The sequence below is a fragment of the Zootoca vivipara genome, chromosome 14, assembly GCF_963506605.1.
Source record: "Zootoca vivipara chromosome 14, rZooViv1.1, whole genome shotgun sequence".
NCBI lineage: Eukaryota > Metazoa > Chordata > Lepidosauria > Squamata > Lacertidae > Zootoca > Zootoca vivipara.
The window spans coordinates 37,634,358-37,659,516 of record NC_083289.1 but is presented as its reverse complement, the minus strand read 5'-3'; the positions used below and the strand labels follow the sequence as shown (position 1 = coordinate 37,659,516).

Genomic DNA, 25,159 nt, shown 5'->3' with positions numbered 1-25,159 from the left:
GACCTTCCTGAGGGTTAAGATCAGTAAAGGAGACCCTCTTTGTAGTTCCACACCACTCTCAGAGGTTTAGGTGACGGCAGCCCAGGAGAGAGAATTCTCTGGGGCAGCCCCTAAATTGTGGAATTCCTACCCATAGAGGTGCGCCTGGCTTTTTCACTATACAGCTTTTGGGGAATGCTGGAGATGCACCTTTTTACCCTCACCTTTGACATCCAAGATGTGTGTTTTTCAGAGCCCACCTGTCTTTAATTGTGAATTTTAAATTGTTGTAAACCACCTTGGGGCCTGCTGGCGAATGGATGCTTAACAGCAACAACAGGCACATCTGGGAAGGAAAAGCTGCCACATGTTTACTCTGAAGCATTCAATTCAGCTGAGCCAACTCCTAAATTTGCATGCACAGGATTGCAATCTCATCGTCTCTTTTGAAGAGGGGAAATGGAAATAACGATGGACTAAGGCAGAGGTTTTAAAACTGTGGTTGCCCACCTGGTGCCCAGAAATCTCCACATGGTTGCAACTGAACCCACAGCAGTAGTAAAATGTGCCTGGGAAACTTCAACCACTGGATCCAAGTCCAAAGTTTTTGGATATTTTGTAGTCAAAGACAGTCCTGAAACTCATATATGACAGTGAGGAATAGAGGGCAGGGCTCCATCTGATCAGGAAGCCTGTTTTTCCACAGTCCAATTGGGTGGAGTCCTGCTTATGCATGCCACAGACATGCCTTTGAGCAAGCTGCTGCCCATGTGCCAACTGCTGTGCAGAGAAGAGACCCATAGTACAAAGCGGATTGTGCCTAGCACCAAAAAAGCAAACAGGAACAAGTACAGCTATACTCCCCAAAAATATGCACAAGGAACTAGGGTGCCAATGGAAAATCAAGACTAGTTTATTGACGTCCAGGCGCTTTTTAAGGTGTCCTTGCATTTACACAGAGGGTTAGGCGGAGCCAGTGTTTCAAAAGCCTGCATTTCAGACAAACCACACAGAGACACACCTCTTTACAATGATGTAGTGGAGGAAATTTTATTATCTGGAAACGTATAACTGCGAAACCCAACACTGGGTGCACAACTTTGATGCCGGAGCATACAGATTTTTTTATTTTTATTTTTACTACTGGGAACACAGGAGTGCCTGACATTTTGCTGTTATTTGTATAAACACAAACAGTCTCACACTCCAATACCAGGACACGACAGCAATCTTTTGAGATTCAAATTACATCCAAGGATTTCTCTGCACTTACAATTAACCCCACAGTGTATTAATCTACCTATATATGAGATTAATATATATAAGCATGGGAAATTGAAAACTCTTGCTCCATATGTATGAACATGTCAAGTCTTATAAATAAAACATCCAGTGAAGAGAAAAAAGTTACCATTTCTAGTTCATATTTATACATAAAGTACTCTAATGGCAGAATGGATGGAAAATTGCACATGAGCTTCCCCCAAGCCTTGCCTAGAGGGCTTGAGGCAGCTCATCCTGTTTAATATTGAAGTACACACAAGACAGACGAGTCACTAACATACATTGCGCATTTACAAGAGATCAACTACCAAACTGATGACAACTGTACACATTGTGGAGAGACCATTTTCATTCTGGAGATTAGTTTGTTTTTTCAACTTTTTTCTTAAACACATCATACTCTGATTTTTTGATATATTTTTTTACTTTGTGGAAAGGATAAGGGCAACAATGAGGCCATAGAGACCCAAGACTTCAGCAAAGATCAAGATCAGGATCATGCCCACAAATAACCTAGGCTGTTGTGCCGTCCCCCGTACGCCTGCGTCACCCACAATGCCGATGGCGAAGCCAGCAGCCAGTCCACTGAGGCCTACGCTCAGACCAGCACCCAGCTGAAGGAAGCTCCTGCGGGTGAAGAACAAGGGAGACAAACGTTTAGCAGCGAAAACAAAACAAAACCAACCACATTGAGACAGCCCAGTACTGTTCTTATAGGAATGGCAGGACAAACGCATTCAGAAATTTCCGGGAAAGCCTTTTCGGCCCAATCAGCATTCCTAGACTATGCAAGCATTCTGCCTTGATAAGATTCTGCCCAAGTTATGGCTGCTGTGCAGTGATAAGCAGTTTTTCCTGCTATTCTAGCTCAGTTAAGAGCAGACGTTGGCAACGTGCGGCCCATGAAGACCATGTTACCGGCCCATGAGCCACCCACTTGGCGAGTCCCCTGCTTGCTGCGTTAAACCAGCACACTGCAGTGCAGGGACTCATTGAGCGATGCTGGAAATCACGTCTGCGCACGCGCAGATACCAGAAATCACTTCTGCACATGCCCAGATGCCGTAAATCGCTTCTGTGCAGGCACGATTTCCAGCATCTGGGCATGCACAGAAGCAATTTCTGGCACCGCAGACATTCGCAGACGCGATTTCTGGAGTTGTGCTGCACCGGTCCAGCCCACAGAAAATCTCCACAGGAGTGATTCGGCCCATGGCCGATAAGCCTTGCTGACCCCTGTTTAAGAGCTTTGTTAAGAAGTCAGCTTCAAGTAACCATGTCTAACAGGACTGGGAAGACCACCTTCATGCTTAGTATTAGTTAACAATTAAACTGTGGGGATATGAGATTTTAAATGGTTTTAATTGGCATCCTGTCTTATCAAACTAATTTCCACTCAGAGTAAACCTAACGAAAATGGGCATGATTTAATTAGGCGCATTAATTCCACTGCATCTACTCTTGAGTAGGAACTTGGCTGGATACAACCCTTTGTTTTTTTAATTGCAATGTTTTGCTGCTCTGTTGTTTGTTGTCCTGGATGCCTTTGGGGGGGAACAGCAAGATATAAATTTAATAAATAATATAAAAGGGGGATTTTGAGCTATTCACAGTTGCCAAACAGACCAATTTTAGTTGCAGGAAGTTCCCATTTCCTGCCCCTTTGAAAAGCAAAGGACAAGGTAGCCCACAATTAGCTATATAGTGGTACCTTGGTTTAAGAACAGTCCTGTTGACAAACAATTCGATTTATGAACTCCGCAAAACTGGAAGTAGTGTCCCAGTTTGCGAACTTTACCTTGGTCTAAGAACAGAATCTGAATGGTGGAAGGGCACTGGCGGTGGGAGGCCTTATTAGGGAAAGCACACCTCGGTTTAACAGCAGTTTCGGTTTAAGAACAGACTTCTGGAACGGATTAAGTTCATAAACCAAGGTACCACTGTATAGACTCTGGAGACTGCTCTGTGGCTACTTTTTCACTACAGCCATACCTCGGTATAAGTACGTCTCGGTTTGAGTACTTTCAGTTTAAGTACTCCGCGGACCCGTCTGGAATGGATTAATCCACTTTCCATTACTTTCAATGGGAAAGTTTGCTTCAGGTTAAGTACGCTTCAGGTTAAGGACGGATTTCCAGAACCAACTACACTCATACTTCGGGTTAAGTACACTTCAGTTTAAGTACTCCATGGACCCGTCTGGAACAGATTAATCCACTTTCCATTACTTTCAATGGGAAAATTTGCTTCCAGAACCAATTGTGTACCTAAACCAAGGTACCACTGTACTTTCAGGAGTTCCTAACAAAAGCAATCTTGTTGCAGTTCAATCTTGTTGCCACAAGCTTTGCTTTAAAGTCTGGATGTTATGCTAGAGAAACAAGTCCCTTGGAATAGCCTGCATCTGAGTCGGCAGATCTTCAACAGTGACAACCAAAAGCCCAAGAAAGAAAACCCTGGAGGAAAAGTAAATAGCCCAAAGTGGATAGATATGGCATAAGTAACAAAATTAGTGCAAATATTTGTGTTTGTTTCATTCATACAACTCTGCTTTGTTAGCAATAAAGTTCTCCATTCATAACGGTTCTTGGCAAGTTATTAACAACTTTCTTTGGATGGATTTTTAACTAGACATCCAGATAGCCATCAGCTACTACATGCAAGTTCTTACATGATCTCATCAGTTCCTATTAATATTAGTTCTATTGTTCTAGTAATGAGCCACAGTTAAAACAGAAACTATAGTAGCCAAAATGCACTCATAGTTGATTATTTCCTTACAGGGCAGATATGCCCAGTAGGAGTCACAGGCTTGTTACAACTTCTCATGAAAGTTTAACACAGATTGGGTTTCAGCTCATTCTAGGTACATAATGCAAGTATCCGTGCCTGTTTAAGTCTAGTGTAGCAGCAAGAGATTGGTTTACAGACATGTTTCAAATTAAGCATCACTGAATAATTCAGTGCTTCACTACTGCACCACATGTCAGAATTATTACATCTTAAAGTATTTTGCCTTATCCAGTTTGAAGACTTGGAGGGCCCCTCCAAGCTTTCAAACCGCACATAGCCCAGTTGGTTCAAGTGAGCAGTCAGTTCTGCAGATCAAGGGAGGGGGCCTCGTACTATTGTTTCAACAACAGCCTTAACATGCTGTATGAAAAGCTAAAATTGAAAGAGTTTGCAGTATTATTACATGAGGGCTTGATGTTCAGAAAAAATCCCCCCCCCCGCCCCAGCATGTGCTGAAAATAATACCTTTTATCCCGGTCATTACCAGAAGGCATTTGACAGTTGAATCCAGCTGGTTGAACACCTTTCTATCACAATGCTAGAACTTAAGTCTTAAAGCAGAGGGACTCTACTAAATAATGATGGGCCACTGTAAGCACAGAGCCCAGTGTTCCCTTGAGCTTGCAATTTCGACTGTACTTATACAAAGTTGTGCCAGACTCAATCTGAACAAGATGGATTGATTTTGAAGCTATGCTTCTCTATGTTGAGTATAACCTACAAGGACATACCTGGAAATAGCTGGGGCCTTTAGCAAATTGGACCCCACAGTTGCTGACGTCTCTCCTATTTAACCTACATCTGCTGTGTTATTAACTTGGTTTTTAAAAGCTATGAGTAGCACGTATTAATGCAAGTGCTGCCAAACATTACATGGCAACCATTTTCCAAATGGCGCTATCATTAGTCAAGCATGGCAACATAACCAATAAGGGTTATCATTTGCATATAGAACATTCTTGCTTTTTTGCACCTTAGATTTAAAGGAACTGAAAAGCGTATTCTCTTATGGATGTACTCCCACATGCTACACAGCCACTGAAAAACCTGCAGCTGACATGCCAACTGGCCATTTCAGTGATTTTTTAAAATTTCAGCATAGCTCACAATGCAGAGGACTCAAAAAGAAAACTTACTTGTACAGTGGCATTGCAGGTATGATGGAATTGGCAATAAGGACTGCCACTACCAAGCCGTAGATTGCTATAATACCCGCCATGACAACAGGAATGATTGACTTCATTATCAGCTCTGGTCGCATAACAGACATGGCTGCAATGCCTGTGCCGCTCTTTGCTGTGCCATAGGCAGCTCCCAACGCTGGAAGGAAGAAGAGAAAAGCCAGATGTGAGTCTTGCCAAGCTTACTGTACCCTTTTAATACAAAAGAACGAGGGACATTTTTGGCACAGAAATCAGCACTGTGTAAAATTATCTTGGACTTTGGTTAACATGCAAAATTATAATATGAATAAAATACAAAATCACACTATGGGTATGAATGTCATACATACATAGAACACAGTACTATTTTACAAATATTTGCAATTTACAAATTACAAGAATTTCTAAACTTCTGACCATGTAGTCCATCAGCTGCTTTTTAACAGTAATTATTGTGTGTCCTGAGCAGCAATGTAGCTTCACAAGTTACAAGTTAGGCTTGTGTACAATGTGCCAAGCAAGCCAGGTTTCAGAGAGACCACAATACTATATTATCCACACACTGTGACTAAGATATTTGTTTCTAATTTAGGGGCCACCGCCAGTAGATTCGAAGTAGAAATGGTAGACAAAGCATAGTGTCAAGAATTATTGTGCAAACAGCAACAAGACTATATAAGTTTTAGCTACCGCACAGGTAGCTGACTACAATCTAGGGCAGGCATCCCCAAACTGCGGCCCTCCAGATGTTTTGGCCTACAACTCCCATGATCCCTAGCAAAGAGGACCAGTGGTCAGGGATGATGGGAATTGTAGTCCAAAACATCTGGAGGGCTGAAGTTTGGGGATTCCTGACCAACATTCTTGATGCAGCACTGGAAGCAAAGAATAGCAGCATCTAATTGTTTTACAACATGGCCTCAGCTTTCGTGTCCCCCACCAACTTATGTAAATGCAGCCTGTTATTTTCAGGTGGCCGTCTGTAGCCATTTGACACACCTTTCTCCAGAAAATACAAAGCCCCCCCCCATTCAGCCCTAAGCCCTATTTTAAGGTAGAAAGTTGAACAGTATCCTAGATAAAAGGATGACAAGTTTCACTCGAGACATATGCTGGTGGCCAAAGCATTAAATGGCTTCAGGACTTTTTAGATAGACTGTCACTTTACAGTAGTGTTTTGCCCCTCTTCCTGAGCCCATGGATCCAGGATGCTCAATTACATTAATATGTGCCAAAATGGCTTCATCACTAGAGCTGGCTGATTTAGTCTTGCATCACCAATGGAGCCTCTGATCCATGTACCACAAATGCAACTAAATCTAGTACACCACTTTAAGCTGATCTAATGTAGCTTATCTGTGCTTCTGATGTACAGAAACTATCTACTTCAAAGGAAGATCATAAAGGATCTAAAATAAAGACAGTAACATGTTATGGCAGTTGTAGTTTTTGCACTGCCAGATTGCAGTAAGGCTACAGTATTCTTCCAGAGTCTCATCCCAGGAATGCAGAAATTTTAAAGTCCAGTCTTAATTGCAATGCTTTGCTTTTAAGTAGTTTTGACCTGCGTAAATATAATGGAGCAAAGTTCTCAAACCTGAAACCTGTAGTAAGGTTGCAAGATATCAGCTTGTTTATTGGCTGTAAATTAAGCCTTAATTAAGCCATCAGCATGTTTACATGACACTTTCCTGGGGTAGTGCAGCACTTGGCTCTTCCCTACCATAAACTCTCCTTTGGAAAAGTGGAGTTGGAAACAGTTAAGTGTCAGCGGTGTTTGTGCCAGCCTTATGTTACAGAGCGCCTGTTCAGACACTTTCATGTGCATAGAAAACCAGCTAGGGAATGTTTCAGTTCTCTTTTTACTCACTAAAAAAAAGGCATGGTGACCACCTGAACACAACTGCTTTTATAGGGTTTCCTCCAGGGTCCATTTTTACCACTTAATAGGTGGCCGAAATCCAAAACAATCATGTACTATTATGGGCTTGATACTAGGAATCTAAAATGTATTATTGGGATTCAGGTGGTAGCTTCAGCAGAAGTCTAATGGATGATTTCAAATTTTATCCAAGTGTCATCTATGCACCACCTTTGTTCACTTCTCAAATTGTGAATACTGTGACCACCTAATCACTATGAACACTTCCCATCTCACTGAAGGACAAACAAGCTTCTGGACATTAAATTGGAACAGCTAGTTTAAGTACCAGATGGTTGGTGAGCAAGTAAGTGATCTGTAATTGAGCATCAATAGAAGTGAAATGACATGAAGATCTTTATTGGGGCAGTGAAGCGATTCCCCTACCCCCAAGAAGTGTATTTTTGCGCAGATACTGCTTTTGGGGGGGGGGAGATTGCTGGTTACCTCTTACATAAGCAATACATCATGCATCTTTCAAAATAGTAATATTGTTTTAAATACAGTGGCACCTCCGGTTGCAACCGGATGACCGCTTCTGTGCATTTGCGCGGGACAGTTTAGTGCTTCTGCGCATGCAACAAAAGCCGGAAAAATACTTCCAGGTTTCCCACATTCACACCCTGAAGTTTACGTATCCAGAGGGATATGTAAATGGAGGTACGGCTGTATTTAACAAATTTTGGCAAGGATCCAGGGGGCTAATTTAGGCAAGCTTACGTATGCTTGATAATATTTATCCCCACCCCCACCCTTTGAACAGAATACTTTTTCCATTATCAAACTGACTTTTCAAACCTCTGTTTTACAAGCAGTTGGTAGGTACTGGAGATTGCTGCTTGGGAAATAAATCCCTTAATAGTGATAGCCATTTGCATCCTGGAATGCAAACAAACATTTAAACAGGTAGCATTTAACCCTCAATACCAGATGTTGGGGACACACAACAGGGGAGTGTTGGCTCTGTGATCTGCTTGTCATTTCCCAGAGTTATTTGATTAGCTATAGAGAGGACAAACCCTTGATTTGATCTAGCAAGGCTCATTTGACAGATATAAAAAATACTGAAACCATCCTTACCAGTGTCATCAAGCAATCAGTATGCATTCATTTAATTTGAAGTGATAAGCTTGCTTTAGGTTGGTCTACCCCAGGCACCCCGAAACTGTGGCCCTCCAGATGTTTTGGCCTACAACTCCCATGATCCCTAGCTAGCAGGACCAGTGGTCAGGGAAGATGGGAATTGTAGTCCAAAACATCTGGAGGGCCGAAGTTTGGGGGTGCCTGGTCTACCCTATGATAATGAGTTACAGCAACAGTTTGTTAGATTAGAATGTCTCTTGAATTCATTGCTATATAAGCATTTGACATATTTGATTTTGATTGATTATTTATATTTCTATGCCACTTTTCATTCAAATGAATCCCATGGTGGCTTACAAATAACATGATAGAACACAACAGAACATCAGAAATACAGAATAAATCATGTGGAATAATTAACATATCATCAGTGAAATGATTACAATCCATAACAGTTAACAAAACAAGAAAAGATCACCACAATTAAAGCAAAAGTCCTATTATATGATTAACAGATCAATACAGCATTTATAATCTATAAAACAATATTAACATTAACAAATAGCAGCCAAAAAAGAAATTACCGTGAGCACTGCTAAGTTCACATACACACTCTCCATACACCCATGACTCAAACTTTCACTCTGTTCTGCTCATTAAAATAAGTATACATATAATGCCCATGGCAGCAACTCCTTCCTGAAGGTTCCTCGGGCCCCCGGAGGTGTAGCAGCACAGTTGAAACCAACCACCCCAGATGGCAAAAAGTTCCCCTCTCTCTTCTCTCTGGATACAGCTCTTATGAAGACTCATAGGGCAAAGCAGGTAGAAAAAACCATTACCTGCTGGCCGACACAGTCTCTCGCCCCTCACTACTGTCATAGTTAGGATCATACTATTACAATCATATTAGGCTACAAACATCAGGTTCAGAAGATTTTTAAAAAAAATCCTATGGTGCATGTTGTTCAAAAGTTCTGCTATGTTCTTCCCTACTTCTGTTATATAGGGGATGAAGCAAGTCAGCCTTGTTGTTTCCCCCCTCAATTGCCCCAACCCATCATTTATTGTGATGTTAACTGGACTACAGTGTCCTAATCAAAAGTACAAAAAGGCTGCCCACAGCATGCATCAAATTAGCCATTACTCTAATAAATCCAGATTCTGCAGCTCATACCGGTAAGTAGCAATGGAAGCAGTGTTAGAAACTGGGATAAAAAAAAAACTAGGAGCCAAATGGCTTCTGGGACCTGGGTTGTGGGCACCAAAACAGAATGTCTAGTCGCCATTTGGTTGGGTCGTCATGAACTAATACGAAAAGCTCGTAAGTGACACATTGTTAATATCACATTTTAGCAGAAATTGTTAATATATGTTTAATTTGGTTTACAATAAAAATATTGATACATACCATACTTTTTTAAAACACTCTACTCTTTATTGTTAAATTCCTTAACGTATTGTCTATCTTTAATACTGTATATACTTCAAGGCTTCAAAGCACATACATTTGAGTAATCCTGAGTGTCAGCCATGCGCAAAAAATGGCACCCAGACTTTGAGGTGCTTGAAAATGAAGACATGTGCCTGGCGCCCTGCTAATTTCGAACCCTGAATGGAAGTACTTAATCCTCCTACATCCAGGTAAATGTCAGCCAAGAGTTTTGCAAAAGATAATGACTAGTCTTATGGACTCATTACCATCTTCTAAATCTGTACTTGCTGAACAGTTGTGCTAGAGAAGCTAGAAGTCATGATTAATAGCTCTATGGACACTGGAGTACTGTGTCCAGTTCTGGGCACCACAGTTCAAGGAGGATACTGACAAGCTGGAACATGTCCAGAAGAGAGCAACCAAAATGGTCAACGGCCTGGAAACAATGCCTTATGAGGAATGGCTTAGGGAGCTGGGTATGTTTAGCCTGAAGAAGAGAAGGTTAAGAGGTGATATGATAGCCATGTCGAAATATATTAAAGGATGCCATATAGAGGAGGGAGAAAGGTTGTTTTCTGCTGTTCCAGAGAAGCGGACACGGAGCAATGGATTCAAACTACAAGAAAGAAGATTCCACCTAAACATTAGGAAGAACTTCCTGACAGTAAGAGCTGTTTGGCAGTGGAATTTGCTGCCAAGGAGTGTGGTGGAGTCTCCTTCTTTGGAGGTCTTTAAGCTGAGGCTTGACAGGCATATGTCAGGAATGCTTTGATGGTGTTTCCTGCTTGGCAGGGGGTTGGACTGGATGGCCCTTGTGGTCTCTTCCAACTCTATGATCCTAGGTTTTTTAGTTTTTGATGTTGAGAAGTTTTTTGGTTTTTTTGTGGTGGTGGTGGTGGGGGCTGTAGTTGAGGTTGGCAAAAATTGCTCCATCCCTTACACAGAGGAGCCAAGTTCAGGGTCCAAGTTAACTTGTTCAGGAAAGGAACCTTGAAAAGGGTGGCTAAGGCCAAGGAAATTCCACTTTTCTGATATCCAATAATCCTGTTGGAAGATGCACTGCTATAAAAACAGAGAAATGCAGCTGGCAGAATTTAGCTAGGCACAGTAACAGCTGAACAACTCTGTCCTAAATAACTCTTTGCTTATCTGAAACTGAAGAAAAAATTGTGCAAGTAGACACAGTGAATCTTACACAGGTTGTAGAATCCACCTTTTCATGTCAGAGGCTTGCATTTTTATCATACAGTGCATACCATGATCATGAGAATTCAGAATGCTTGCCCAGTGTCTTTGCTGCAAGGAGTTGCTAAAGCTTTGTTGCTGAAGTATGTGAAGTTGTGGTTTTATGCTGGAGGCTTCCAAACAATACTTAATTTAGTTATTCTAGTAGCCACTGCTCTGAGAATTTATTTAATGACATGCTGTTAAGCCATGCACAGCTTTCATGCAGAAATATTGATTGTGGTGGAATATTGCATGGATGCCAGGAAGTTTGTGATCTATAGAAGGATTAAAGAATTAAGACACAGCCTTGTTAATTTAGTCACAAAATCAGGAGCTACTTTCAGAACCTCTAACTTGCTTGAGAAGGAAGATACTTTAGTCAAGTGTTTTCAGTTGCAGTCTCAGCTTAAAAGCCAAAGTCCCACTGCAACAGAATCTTCATTTTAATCAAGATTTATTAGCAGAATCTAGAAAGTGCTGACAAGATAAAGGCAAATGATCTACCAGTAGTCACTTCATTCTCCTTGATTCAACAGTAAGCCAGCCTTTGGTCAAGAGTCCACATGATAACAGATTTAGGAGATAGTATGTTCTTCGTGTTCAAGCAGAGCATATCCTTGCCACAATAGTTAGGAGGACTGCGCTAATACTGTGCAAATCTGAATGAGGGAAAACCTTCTTGCACCTTAGACTGAAAAACTGTCAAAAATCTTTCAGAGCTCTAAAATGAGAAATGGGCAGAAACAGCTTTAACTGGGACATATGGACAAGCCATGTGAAAATATTTACGGTAAGTGGCCTGCTCAGGTCTAAGGAAGGTTGGTAATATACAAATACAAGTCTTCATTAATTTTTACTGGAGTACAAAATCCAGTTACATTTTACTAGTTCAACCCTAGTACAGATTTCTAAATTAGAGGCCAAGCCACTTGCTATTTGGAAATGTATTTATATTATAGCAGCTTTCTAGCAAACCTAATATTTTTTTATTGCTCTAGTCTAGTTAGAAAAAAGCTTGCAATTATAGGAAGAAACCCTGCTTTCTAGCATGAATTCACATGCTGGAAGAAAATCCATCAAGGTAGCAAGCAGGTCTAAATTTCTGCACGTTAAAGAGAACACTTCCATACAAATGAAGACATAGCAACACTATAAAGGATGTAGGCATATCATACACTTCATAACATATATGCTCACCCTTCAACTTAACAGCATCTGTTGTGGGTTTTGCAGCTGGCATTTCCTAGCATTACAAAGTTGAGTTTTATTTGCCTGTACACTTAATTGCTGTTGGAAAAACCTCAGCAGGATTTTGTAGGATAAAGACATGCTAACATAGCAGTCAACCTCCTCCCTCCGCCCCACTTGCCCCACCACAGTCAACTGCTATTCTGCCTATAGGACTGAGAACCTGTTTCTAGAGACTTGACTTAGTAAGATGTGTCTCCATGGCCACAAATTTACTTACTTACAGATTTAAGGTAATTTTTTCTTAATTCTGCCAGAATGTGAAGTACTAGCACACCGTGACTTGTGCCCCACCCAACATGTAAAGCACTTTGCAACTTCCTCTTGCTAACAAATCTTGGTTGCTCAATTCTTCTTTCCATGATGTCTGACTCCTCAGTGGTTTCTTACAGCAACTTGCCATTCACAAACATTCAAAGAATGAGTTTTCCCATCCTTGGACTCTTCCTGTTTTCTCTCCCTGCCTCCAACTCCCAGTTGGGTGTTAAACAGTTCTTGCACATGGGAATTCAGATAAAAGCTTTAAAGATCTTGGCTCTATCAGTTCTTATTTAGGCAAAAATGTATTACTCAAATCTTCATTCAAATTGTGAGCAACAGTAAGCCAAGAGATCCCATTTTTGCTAGGCAAGTTTGGAGATCACTAACAGACAGAGAGGAGAGGAGAGGAGGCCTTCAATTAACTATAGTGTGAATGATGGACCTATGCCTGAAAGACCATATGGTGTTCTTTTTGGAGAGTGGGGGAGAGGGCTTCAAACATGTTTTGTGCAGTGCTTTAAAGCTAGAAGCTGAAATATCACTTAACTGGCTGGCTTTCTGGGGTTGCAGATCTGCTGTCAACAACAGTCAATACATCTCTAGCTTCTCTTAACACTCACTTCAAGTGGTATCTGAAGAAGTGTGCATGCACACGAAAGCTCATACCAAAATAAAAACTTAGTTGGTCTTTAAGGTGCTACTGAAGGAATTTTTTTATTTTACTTCAAGTGGTGGTAACAGACAGTTCCTTGTCTGTGGATCATGAAGATCCAAGTTAGTATTCGACAGATGTTTGCAAAGTTTGGGAGAAAATTGCAATGTGTTTCAAAAAGATTTTCCACCATCTTAACTGGCACAAAGATCCTCAATGGGAGGCAGGGCAAGCTATCACTTCCAAGCTTATATGAACATTTAATGTCGAGATCAGAAAAGCCAATGTGTTTTGGACTGGTTCAGCACACCTTACTTGGTATTCACACCAACAAACCCTACCGGTAATTGATTTTTTTAAAATAAAACGTTATGAGTAGGCCTCTTAGTTGCGTGGAAGCCTAGCGAAAGCTAACACCAGCACTCTGTAGGGCTTCCAGAGGCCAAAGCCAGACATCCATTCTCCTTCACACTTTCCACCCATTTTACAAGTTACAATCAGGATCTGCAAATATTCTACAGTTTACAATACTTAAAATTTTGAGGATCACAAGAACACCACCTCATCATCAATAGAAACTAGCTATTATGCAACTATGTCAGCCAGGGCTGAAAACAAAGCTTTTACTCATTTCTGTGGAAAGGAGACTTGTAGACCAACATAATATTGGATGATGGATTAATTGAAGAAACGTAGAATGAAACACTTGACAAAGTGACCGTCACATTAGGACAATGATCACAGCAATCTATGTTCATTTGTCTGTCTCAGCTTTGGAAAAAATGCAACTACATCTTACTGACATGCTCATCTACTGCAGAACTCTGTAAGTTTATTGAAGTGCAGCTTGACATGACCAGATTATAACATACTGTATGGTGTTAATGGTTGCTTATAGTTCCTAGCAGATTCCTCCTATGTCATCTTCAACCAGGCCTTTGGCTGCTTAATATTCTACATGTGTGGGGGTTTTGGGGTGTGTGTGTGTATTATTTTGTTGTTTGTTTTAACTATTTGTGTTTTTACCTTGTATGTTTACTCTGTGAACTGCCATGAGATCTTGCAATGAAGGGCAGTATATAAATCTATTAAGTAATAAAATAATAATAATAATTTAGATATGGCGTGCAGTCTCATGTGTTTGTTTCTGGTGTACTAGAATACTGTATGAGATATTAACAGTTTATGGCCAACCCGAACATCTGGCAATACCCAACTTTTGTAAGCTAGTCCTTGCTAACTGTAATGCTATTTTAAAGCTTTGTAACAATCTGCTTTTGGTAACAGCACTCTGTGAAGTTTAGTCAATCTTGTTGGTCAGGAAATTACAAAAGAAGAATCCATTTTAACAGCTGCTGCCTTTTTAAAGCAGCCCAGAAAGCTCTTGTCACACATATAAGTTTTGCTTTCATTATACTTCTCCACCATTCTGGGATCCACCCAGCTAAAGAGCAATTTAGAGATTTAAAAAAATAAAAGCTGTGCAGCTAGCCATATTGGGAGCAGAAATGTGCTCCCCAGCCAGGCAATTCCAGGTTTCACCTTTCTAAACTGGATGCACATTACTGTACAAGGAAGATTCTATCAAGTAGGAAGTTAACATGGAAATTATTGTCACCCATTTCCTTCTGCCATAGAGTCTAACTATGTTACATGGAAATATTAGATAATCACATCATTCAGAGGCATCTGATAATCCAATGAAGCAGGGAAAACCCACAAGCCTTGTGATTAGAGATCAGTCACCAAATAAGTACTGTATCACAAAATATGGTTGTATGCTTGAAGGTCATGATGGCACTGGAAGCAGAAAGGTAGCACCATCACAAGGTTAGCCAGCAATGACCAGAATGAGTTTTATAAGCTGTTTACTATCATCAGAAATTAGTGTGTACAGGACCAAGATATGGGTGTTTATACAACATGGTTTCTGCCTCAAGCTGGGTAGCACAAAACAAGGCCTGAACTTAGTAGTAGTAGACTGGTCTTGCACAGCTCATGAGGAACTAAGACATAGTGTCTTATTTAAGGTGTGCCAGGGCAGTGTTCAATGACAAACCAACAGGTACTAAGCCATTCATCTTAAGACACTTCATATCCAAGTCTCTGGAATGGAAGCCTTTGACAAGTTAGCTTCTTGCTTCTCTGAAGATTAGCATTCAGTGCCATTTGCAGTTCACCAATAGACTGCTAGTTAAGTTGTCTGGGTATTTAACAGAACATCCACCAAGAACTATGCATGGTTGTCCAACATACTGTAGTTTTAATCATGAATATCTTTCCAAAAATTGATTCAATCTGCAAGTTCTATCAAACCACTTTTCAATATATGAACACACCCATCTATCTGGCAGAGGTTTTCTCAACAGTGCTCTTAACACAGCAGGACAAAAACGTCCAGGTGTTTAGCCAACTACCAGATCCGATCTAGAACAAGTCTGTCAAAGCAACTGTTCACACCTTATTGCTATTTTGTTGAGAGGTCTAGCCCAATGCAGGGAACAATACTCAATAGCAATCTCAACTTGGGGTGCTACTGACAATATGAACTTGCAATGCAAGTTTTCAATTTGCTGCTTTAAGAGACTACAGTTGGGACACTATTTTGAAATATCATGCATTCAGACTACTAAACTAGCCATCTGCCAACCCCTTTCACTATATAAATGCTTCTTACATTTAGCTATCACAAGGAACATCTGCATGTCAGATGAGGAATCTACCTCAAGGGATTCTGGGGCAGCTCGGTCTGTTGGGCCCATTCAAAAGATAGCTTTATACAGGAACAGCAAACTGCTGAGAGGAAAACAGTATACAAGCCATCTTTCCCAAGACAACTTTGGTTGTTACTGGCCTTCTCAGTCACTGATCCTGGCAACACAATTTGGAAACCCCACCACAACCAGTTTCCACTGGAACAGAACCCATCCAGTTCCCCACGCTCTTCCAGAATAGATTAGAGGCAGTTGTATGTAGCTGTATTCTGCAGGGAAATGTTACTTGGCTAGAATGTGCCCTTGAACTCTGATCATGCATCTTGCATGTCTGGATAAATGACAGGGGAAAGCAGAGGCGTCAATTCCTAGAGGCCAAGATCCCTCCCCATAAAATATTTGAGGAAGCCCCCCACCCCCAGTTGATGGACACTGCCACTGTGATAGAATATGAGGGGCTGGGCTTACCTCCCCTCCCCAATATTTTTATTCAACTTGTCACCCCTGGGGTGTGTGTGTGTGTGTGTGTGTAGAAATTAGCCTATTGCACAAAGTCACGAAGTAAGTCATATTAAGTTCAGCAATCTTCTTGTGTACAGTGGGAACTTATTAAACCACAGAGCCTAGGGCTTGCTGATCAGAAGGTTGGCGGTTCGAATCCCCGCAATGGGGTGAGCTCCTGTTTATCAGTCCCAGCTCCTGCCCACCTAGCAGTTCGAAAGCACGTCAAAGTGCAAGTAGATTAATAGGTACCGCTCCGGTGGGGAAGGTAAACAGCATTTTCGTACGCTGCTCTGGTTCGCCCAGAAGTGGCTTAGTCATGCTGGCCACATGACCTGGAAGCTGTCTGCGGACAAACACCAGCTCCCTCTGCCTTTAGAATGAGATGAGCACCGCAACCCCGGAGTTGTCGGCGACTGGACCGAATGGTCAGGGGTACCTTTACCTTTCCTTTTGCCCATATGCTCATTTCATTTGATTTCAGTAAAATAATTCCTGAAGACAAAATCAGTGGCTAAGCTTGGTCAGAAAATACTAGTGTGCTAGGTAAGAAACAGCAATTGTCTTAACGAGAGCCATGATAGTATAGTGGTTAGAATGACTAACTAGTTCTGGTTCAAGTCTCCACTCAACCATAAAGCTTCAACCTTGGGCTAGTCACTATGTCAGTGTAACCTACCTCTCTGGGTTGTAAAAAGGGGAAAGAATAAAGAACAGCCTAGAGTTCCTTGGAGGAAGAGCTATGCATCTTTTTTTTAAACAACAACAATGCTGCAGTGGATACTCTAGAACAGGCTTCCTCAAACTCGGTCCTCCAGATGTTTTTGGCCTACAACTCCCATGATCCCTAGCTAGCAGGACCAGTGGTCAGGGATGATGGGAATTGTAGTCTCAAAACATCTGGAGGACCGAGGTTGAGGAAGCCTGCTCTAGAACTATTTAGGTGTGCAATAGCTCAGTGGAGCTTTATATGGAAGGAGATTCTCCTGGAGGCTAACTAGATGGATGATTATTTTCAAGTTATGCTCAACTTTAATGGAACTTACTTCCAATTGCTACCTAAACAGCACAAGGAATTATAGTTGGCTAGATAGAGCCATGCTGGTAGTTTGATGCAATTTGTACATGGGCGTCAAGATTAACGCCCCCCTTAAGCTTAAAAGTAGCAGCAATAGTTTAGCAAGATGCATATTTTACATGGCTACAGATAACAGCAGCAGCAATGCTTGTTAGATTATCCTTGCATATTTACGGAAAGCTGCAAAGTTTAGTGTGTCTGCATTTTTCAATTAGTAACAATACGTTGAAATTCCTCTTCCAAAAACATTTACATTTGTAGGTGCTTTATATAGTGGAATTAAAGGCAATCTGACATAGCTCATTTTGTTTAGTGGTCAATCAAGCAATTAAAGACTTCTGTGGACTTTTGGACAAGTGCTATGGACAGGTTTTGAGAGAAAGAAGTGAAAGGGAAGGAGCTGCAACTGAGAGCCTAGAGCAGTTTTGTTGGCACAGCTGGCTAGCACTCTTATTAATCAAGAAGCTATTAATTCAGGACTCTGATTATTTAACCACCACTTCCCATCCAATACAGATTCTTTCAGTATGACCATGCTCAAAATTTAGGTAGCCCTTGCAGAGTGTTATTTGCATTTCACAAGCCCTCTCCGCTTAAACAGAATGGTGTGTCAGTTTAATAAAATGACTTTCAGTTGATAAGCCAACATACAGATTCAAGAATGACACCTCCAGGAAAGTCTTGTGTAGAGATAGGAAAAGACCTGGTTGGAGCTAACACAACTACTCAGTTCCAGAGCAACCCCAATGCCTTAATACGACTTCAGAGGGCAGGCCAAGCTGCATGCTACATCTCAGCAAGGATAAGCCAGATTTTGCAACCAGCAGACAGCAAGTTAATCCAAGCGCTGCACATCCATCTGACTGCCTTGTGGGAGTGCTTGCTTGGTACAAGATGGAAGATGTTTCAGCCTCACTAGCCTGGATGAACTGACTGCATGGAATCAAGACTGCATGGAATCACCTAGGTTTAGGTTAATTCATCACTCCGGATGGCATGTAGTGAAGCAGAGGAGGCTGCAACCCCCCCCTCCCTGCAGTCACATGGCCAGCCAGGGGCTCCTCTAGCAGCTGATACTCTTCCCCTATGACGTCACCCTCATTGCCCCTTTGCATCTCTGCTTTCCGAAACAGCAGTAGTCTCCTTTTCTCTTTCTTTGCCTCTGCTCCCCTTCCTGCCAATACCCCATGAGCCAGCTGGTAGGAGTAGGGCGACAGAAGGCAGAGAGAACTGAAAACCTTCAAAAAGGGAAAGAATTAAGAAGAAAAAGGTAGACACTGAAGCAACGGAAGTGAGAGGCAGAGCACGTCCAGCTGGGCTGGGATTTCGCCCCCGCATTGCCCTCTCTCCCCTATCACTTGGGCAGGGACATTCCTGCAACCATAGAATGGCAAGACAAGGAGGGGCAGACTGCCTAAGCCAAGCCCTGGAACTGGGGCAGGCTGGAGCAAGGAAGGACACCTGCCGTCTCTTGTATTGAAGACCAGGATACAATATAGAGCTGGCAGATTAAACATCTAAACTAAATACATGTTGCCCCTCCCAGGTTGTAAGCAAAGGGAACCCCAGTTAATTTTAAATGAAAGCTTTAAAAAAGAAACGAAAAATCCAATAATCAGCAGCATGCCTGCAGGCACTCTTCATACCCAAGCAGAGAAAGGACTCAAGGAACCACATCCCTCATTGCCCCCTCCCAATAATTCCTTCCTTTCCCCAACCACCCCACAAGCTTTCTGCAGGGGGGTTGCCAACCCTGGGAAGCAGGGGGAGGGGAGACACTAGATCATTCCCTCTCCAAGTAGGGCAGGGAAAAGGGGAAACACCTTGGCAGGGGGAAAGAGATAACGCCAGACTTGCTGCCTCCCCGTGCCCACGCCTTTCTTGCCTCTCCCAAGTCCAAAAGCAGGATAAGGAAGACGGTTTCGTGGAGAATTGCACAACACGAGCAGGAAGGTGCTGGGAGAAATGGGATGGAAGCCCCCCATTCCCCCTAAGGCATAGGAGGGGGTGGGGAAGAAATGAGACACGCATATATATATATAAACAGGCAGCCAGCAGACGTCCTCATGGAGACACGAAAGAGCCTCGGGGTTTGGCCAAGGCAAAGCTCCCCCCCCTTTCAATACTGTATAATGATCCCACTTGTCCCCCTCCCCGCTTGCGGCAGGATCTCCTCCCAGGATGTGCAAAAGAGGTGAGTGGGTGGGTTGGAACCAAGTCACCCAACTGCTGCAGAGCCACCCTGGCTGAGTGGAGCGCCTTCCCCCCGCCGCGATCAGGATGACACCCAGCCCAGTTACGCAAGGCCACACAGTAGCAGCAGCAGCAGCCTCCTCACATGACGTCCTTCCTCAACAAAACCCCCACCGCCAAGCCCCACCCGTGTGTCCTCGTCGGAAATGCCCCATAGCCTCACCGCTGAAGATCATGGCAGCCGAGGCACCCATGACGGCGAAGAAGCAGGAATATTCGGGAGGAGCGGTGGTGGCTGTGGACGACATGGCTGCTGAGATGCACCGAGCCGGCGGGGGGAGGGAGAGTTTTAAAAAATAAGAAGCAGCAGCAAAAGGGGGATGGAGGAGGGAGGCTACGTCGGTGCCAAGCTGAGCCGGGCGAAGGGCTGGCGGCTCCTTAAGTCCTCTAGCGCCACTGCTTAGTCCTCTAGCGCCAAGCGGTATTCAAACGTCCTGACAGGCGGCGGAGGCTGCTGCAAATACGGTGGGCCTCGTTGGTTAGCGTCGGCAGCGGTGCTCTACCGGCTCCGTCCCTCCTCCTCGTCCTGCAGCTGCTTGCTCCGCCACTGCGCTCGCGGCTCGCTCTAAATACCCAGCCACCGCAGGACAAAATGGCGGCTGCCCGAGGGTCACGTGGGCCCGAGATGGGCACCTCCTCCTCCTCCTCCCCCCCTGCTCTTGGAATGTGCCAAGGGAGAGAGGGAGGGGGAAAGGGGAGGGTTTTTCATAGGGTACCACCTCCTGCTCCTCCTTCGCGGTCATTTCGCTGATCTGTGATCATGAGGACGGTTTTTATTTTGCTTTTTAGGGTTCGTGAAAGGGAATGTCAGACAGGGTCTTGGGGTGTCTCTTTCCCCCGACCCCCCCCCCGCCGAAGAAAATGGCTAGGATGGTTCCGTCCCCTCAGGATTTCTCGGCTCACTCTCTTCGTGGAGGGGCGGGGTTCATTTGTTCCCCCTCCCGTCAGGTGAGCGTGATTCAGCGCTGATTAACATAAAGGGCGGGGGCAGCGCGACAAGCCCAGCCCTCTTTTCTCGCTAGGCTATTGATGGGCCTACCTGCCTGATAGAGGTAGCTTCCTCGATCCTCAAATAATAATAACCTGGTTGTGGGTTTTCCTCACCAGAAATGATACCACAATCTTCCAATGGGTGCAAATTTTGCCTTTTTACAGAAATTTCTGCACTTCTCTGTCCTCCGGATGCATCAGTCTTCAAGGACTCATTCCAACCAGGCAAAACCCATCCAGAGTATAAATCAAGGCTGGTGAGGGGGGTGGCCTGGGGAGAGTTCAGGGCGGGGGCCAGAGAGGGAAGACTTAAGGGCCACATTTGGCACCTGGGCCTGAGGTGATAGGGCCTTAGGAACCTGCCTTGTTCCAATCAGGCTATTGGTCCATCTATCTTCGTATTCACTGCCAACAGCTCTCCAGGATTTCAGGCAGGGCTGAGGGGTTTGCCCATTTTATATGGAATTGTCTGGTTTTTAACCTGGGATCTTCTGCAGGCAAAGCAGATGCTGTACCACTGAGCTACAGCCTTTCCACCTGCTTCATCAAATACAGTACACAGAATGAACAGAGAAGCTCTTCAAAATAAGCAATAATTTCAAATAAAACATTGTGGTATACTACACTGCAAACATTCCCTCCCATCCTCCGCTCTTCCAATACTCTGCAAGTATTACACTGTAAGGAATATGTTCTGTAATGCTGCAATCCTTTATGGAGGATTAAGTCCTCATAAAATCAGTGGGACTTACCTTTGAATAGACATGCATTGGATTGCACTTAAAGGTATCTGTGTCCTGCTTTACAGAGGTTGTTGTTTAGTCGTTTAGTCATGTCCGACTCATCGTGACCCCATGGACCAGAGCACGCCAGGCACTCTTGTCTTCCACTACTGCCTCCCGCAGTTTGGTCAGACTCCTGTTCGTAGCTTCGAGAACACTGTCCAACCATCTCATTCTCTGTCGTCCCCTTCTCCTTTTGCCCTCCATCTTTCCCAACATCAGGGTCTTTTCCAGGGAGTCTTCTCTTCTCATGAGGTGGCCAAAGTATTGGAGCCTCAGCTTCAGGATCTGTCCTTCCAGTGAGCACTCAGGGCTGATTTCATTCAGAATGGATAGGTTTGATCTTCTTGCAATCCATGGGATTCTCAAGAGTCTCCTCTAGCACCATAATTCAACAATCCTCTATTTAGAGGGCTGTCCAGTCCATGTCTGGTATAAAGATAAAATGGTCATAAGAAGAGAGAGAGGGAGCCTTAAAGTTGTCCTTCAGCAGTGAGCATCTGGGTGGCAGACTGTGTGGGCACACAGATCACTTAGTCACTCTCTTCTTCAGAATGGTTAGTGAGAAGTATACCTATTTAAGTTACAGTAACTTCAAAATCTGCTTATGTACATGTAAATTATGCAAATGTTAAGTAAATGTGCCCCCTTTTTGGTGCTGCATTGCCTATTTTGGTGATGAGTTGGAAACCCTAATGAACCACTTTACGCTGCAGTCATAAACATGCTTACTAGAGAATTGGATTCATCAAACTTAGTGACACTGGAAAAGGTGGTAGCATCTCAACTCCAGACAGTCATGAATGATACTTCTTTACTTGGATCCATTTCTGTCCAGTTTCTGACCTGGTTATGAGGCTAAAACTGTCTTGGTCATCCGGTGAATGACCTGTGCAGAGGCAGCCTTTTCAGTGGTGGCTCTTCCAGGGCTTTTTTACAGCTGGAACTCACTGGAACTGAGTTCCAGCACCTCTTTGTAGCGTAACAGTTGCTCAACAACTTAGGGTTGTCCGTTAAAAAATAAGGGGGCGGGAGTTCCTGCACCTCTCTTTCTAGAAAAAAAAGCACTGGACTCTTTACCTATGATCATCCTCACTGGAAATCTTTGTCAAGTTCCATCTCTGGATGCTTTTCGACATGAGCTAAGGTTCTGCCTCTTCTGCTGAGCCTTTCTTGGTGGTGGTGGTTGTTAAAATGTTGGCCTCCCTATATTTTAAAAAAATGTTTAAGCCTCCCTAGTTTGATCTCTCATGCTGTTCTGATGTTTATCTGGTGTCAAGTTTTAATTTGTATATTCTGTTTTGATAGTCTTTTTTTCTGTTGCCGGAATCCGTTTTGTGAGGACGTGGTTCTAAAAGGTGGAATACAAATGTTTAATATAAATAACAACACTGAGCGAAACTCAGGAATGATTTACAAAGGGATTACGTTATTGTGACGTGCTTGACTTCTGTGTAAGGCACCTTTTAATGTGTGAAGTCCATAATGCACAGCCATGTCCGCATAACCTCTTAACAGTACTTATTTATACATGCGTTCTAGTTTCACCTTGTTGATATCTGCAGCAGGTGAGCCTCTTTCGTGTCCCAGCTGTACCTGGTTAAATAGTGCTGCACCTTTTCCCTTACAATGTGTACCTGTTGCTAGTGTAGACTGAAGTACCTCATATGCTTTATGTACTGTTTTTCTAGGGAGCTGCAGGATGTCATTATTCTGAAAGTGCATGCTAAATTACTCCTTCAAGTATGAGTTCCATATAGATTGCAATACTGTAGTTATTGACCACATTATTCATTAAATTATCTAAAAACTTGCCCTGAGCCCACAGGATAGAAGGTTTTTTTCAATTCAATCAGTACAAAAAGCACCCATATTTTTAGAGCTTAGATTAATGGATCAGTCTGTCTGCATCAAGGGTGGAGATTTTGTGGCCCTCCAGATCTTGCTGGACTACAACTCCCAACATCCCTATTGTTCATGTTCACTGCGGCTGATGGGAGCTGGAGTTCAACAGCAGTTGGAGGCTCACAGGTTCCCCATCCCTGTTCTAGATACATCTGTCACTCTAGAACCTGAAAACAGGTTTTTGGAGTGAATGTTGTGTGACAAGAACACACACACATGTATTTGTGTGTGTGTATTTGTATTTCCTATATATTAATAGCAAACTTCTAGCAGAAGCCCCACTACACTGACAGAGGGCCAGTTATGCTGCCTCCTTGGCAAGATACAAGCAGGCAGAGAACACAATAAGCCTAAACAACACTTTAGTACTCACTAAGATGCTGAACCTGTGGCTGGGCTGTACCGCTTCATATTGTTGGTAAGGGCTTAGGCGCTTCTATGTATTTATAAACAGGGTTTTGTTTTGTTTTTTTTAAAGCAAAAAGCCCAACATCCCTCCTCTGCAGTGTTCTTTCCGTACAAGGAAAGCCCCTCCTGGCACTTTCTATCAGTTGCAGAAGTGGCGAGTGCAAAAACACCATGGTTGCAAAATGAATGTTAATGGACATTGTTGCTTAATATCTTTCGCAATGACCCCCAGTTCATGCTGCGACTTCAGTTTGCTCACATGGGGAGGCCTGATACCCTGGTGCGCAGATTTATTCTGGCTGCAAGACAGAAGCAGTCTGCAAACTAGGGGCTGTGGTACTTCATTATTATCGTATTGCTTGATCATATGCTGGCATTGAGCCGTTTTGCAGAGGCAGGACAATCCTGCCAATAGAGCCAGGGATCTTTCTTTGCACTGGAGCAGAATACTTCCTCGGACAGCTGTTGGAAGTCCCAGCATTCCAGGATAACCTCCTCTGCTGACCTGCTATGATACTCCTTCCCTCAAAGAATTCTAGGAGAGGCTTCCTGAACCTTGGCCCTCCAGATGTTTTTGGCCTACAACTCCCATGATCCCTTGCTAGCAGGACCAGTGGTCAGGGATGCTGGGAATTGTAGTCTCAAAACATATGGAGGGCTGAGGTTGAGGAAGCCTGTTCTAGCAGCTGCATTTTATTAAGGGTGCTGTGAGTTATTAGGAGACCCCTATTACTCTCACAGAACCACAAATTTCAGAGTTCTCTTTGAAGAAGGATTAGTTGTTTAACGACACTGGGGATTATAGCTTTGTGAGGGGAGTAGGAATCGCTTAACAATTCTCAGCACTTTTAACAAACTATGGTTCCCAAGATTCTTTGCAGGAAACCATGGCTTTTAAAGCAGTATCAACGTGTCTTAAATGCATAGTATAGATGTGGCCTTAGCTGGCCAGTTCCAGTGGGAACTAGCCACTGTTGGGGGTCAGGCAATGAAAAATAGAGCTGTGTGCCATGTGGCCTGCTCCGTGTCCTCTCAGCAAGCTTCCTGTGCCATTGCCAGTGTTCAAATAAGATTCAACTGCCAATCCCAATGGCTTCTATCTGTGGCGTGGAAAGGTGGACACCAGCTTGGTCTTCCTCTGGCAGCAAAAATAACTTGATCTGGCTCTTATGGGGGTCATGTGAGAAGTAAGTACTGTATAATTTAGTTAATGTATTTTGCATAAAGCCCTTCTTCTTTTTCTAAAACCAAGTAAGTAAATAAATCCGAGGACAGTTAACATAACAGTGCAAAACCAAAATATAACAATATAGTAAAACCCAAAGTCAATAAAACAGTCGAGCAAAGTGGAAATTCCTCTCAACAAATAGTTTTATTAAGTTTCCATTTACATGTGTTCAACTGTTCACACTTTATGCAATCTGTACTTTTCTGTATAAAACTATGGTTTGTTTGTTTTTACTGAAAAGCTATGTTTAAAAT

At 43.0% G+C, this 25,159-nt stretch overlaps 1 protein-coding gene across 1 annotated transcript; it reads right to left on the bottom strand.

Moving 5' to 3' along the window:
- Positions 1–1,003: 1,003 nt before the first annotated feature.
- On the bottom strand, positions 1,004–20,189 carry ATP6V0C (ATPase H+ transporting V0 subunit c). Its single transcript, XM_035130777.2, has 3 exons — positions 19,756–20,189; positions 5,193–5,376; positions 1,004–1,890 (listed from the first exon to the last, which is right to left on the bottom strand). Exons 1-3 carry the CDS (start codon positions 19,838–19,840, stop codon positions 1,686–1,688), a joined length of 474 nt encoding a protein of 157 aa, XP_034986668.1. The 5' UTR covers positions 19,841–20,189; the 3' UTR covers positions 1,004–1,685.
- Positions 20,190–25,159: the final 4,970 nt, after the last annotated feature.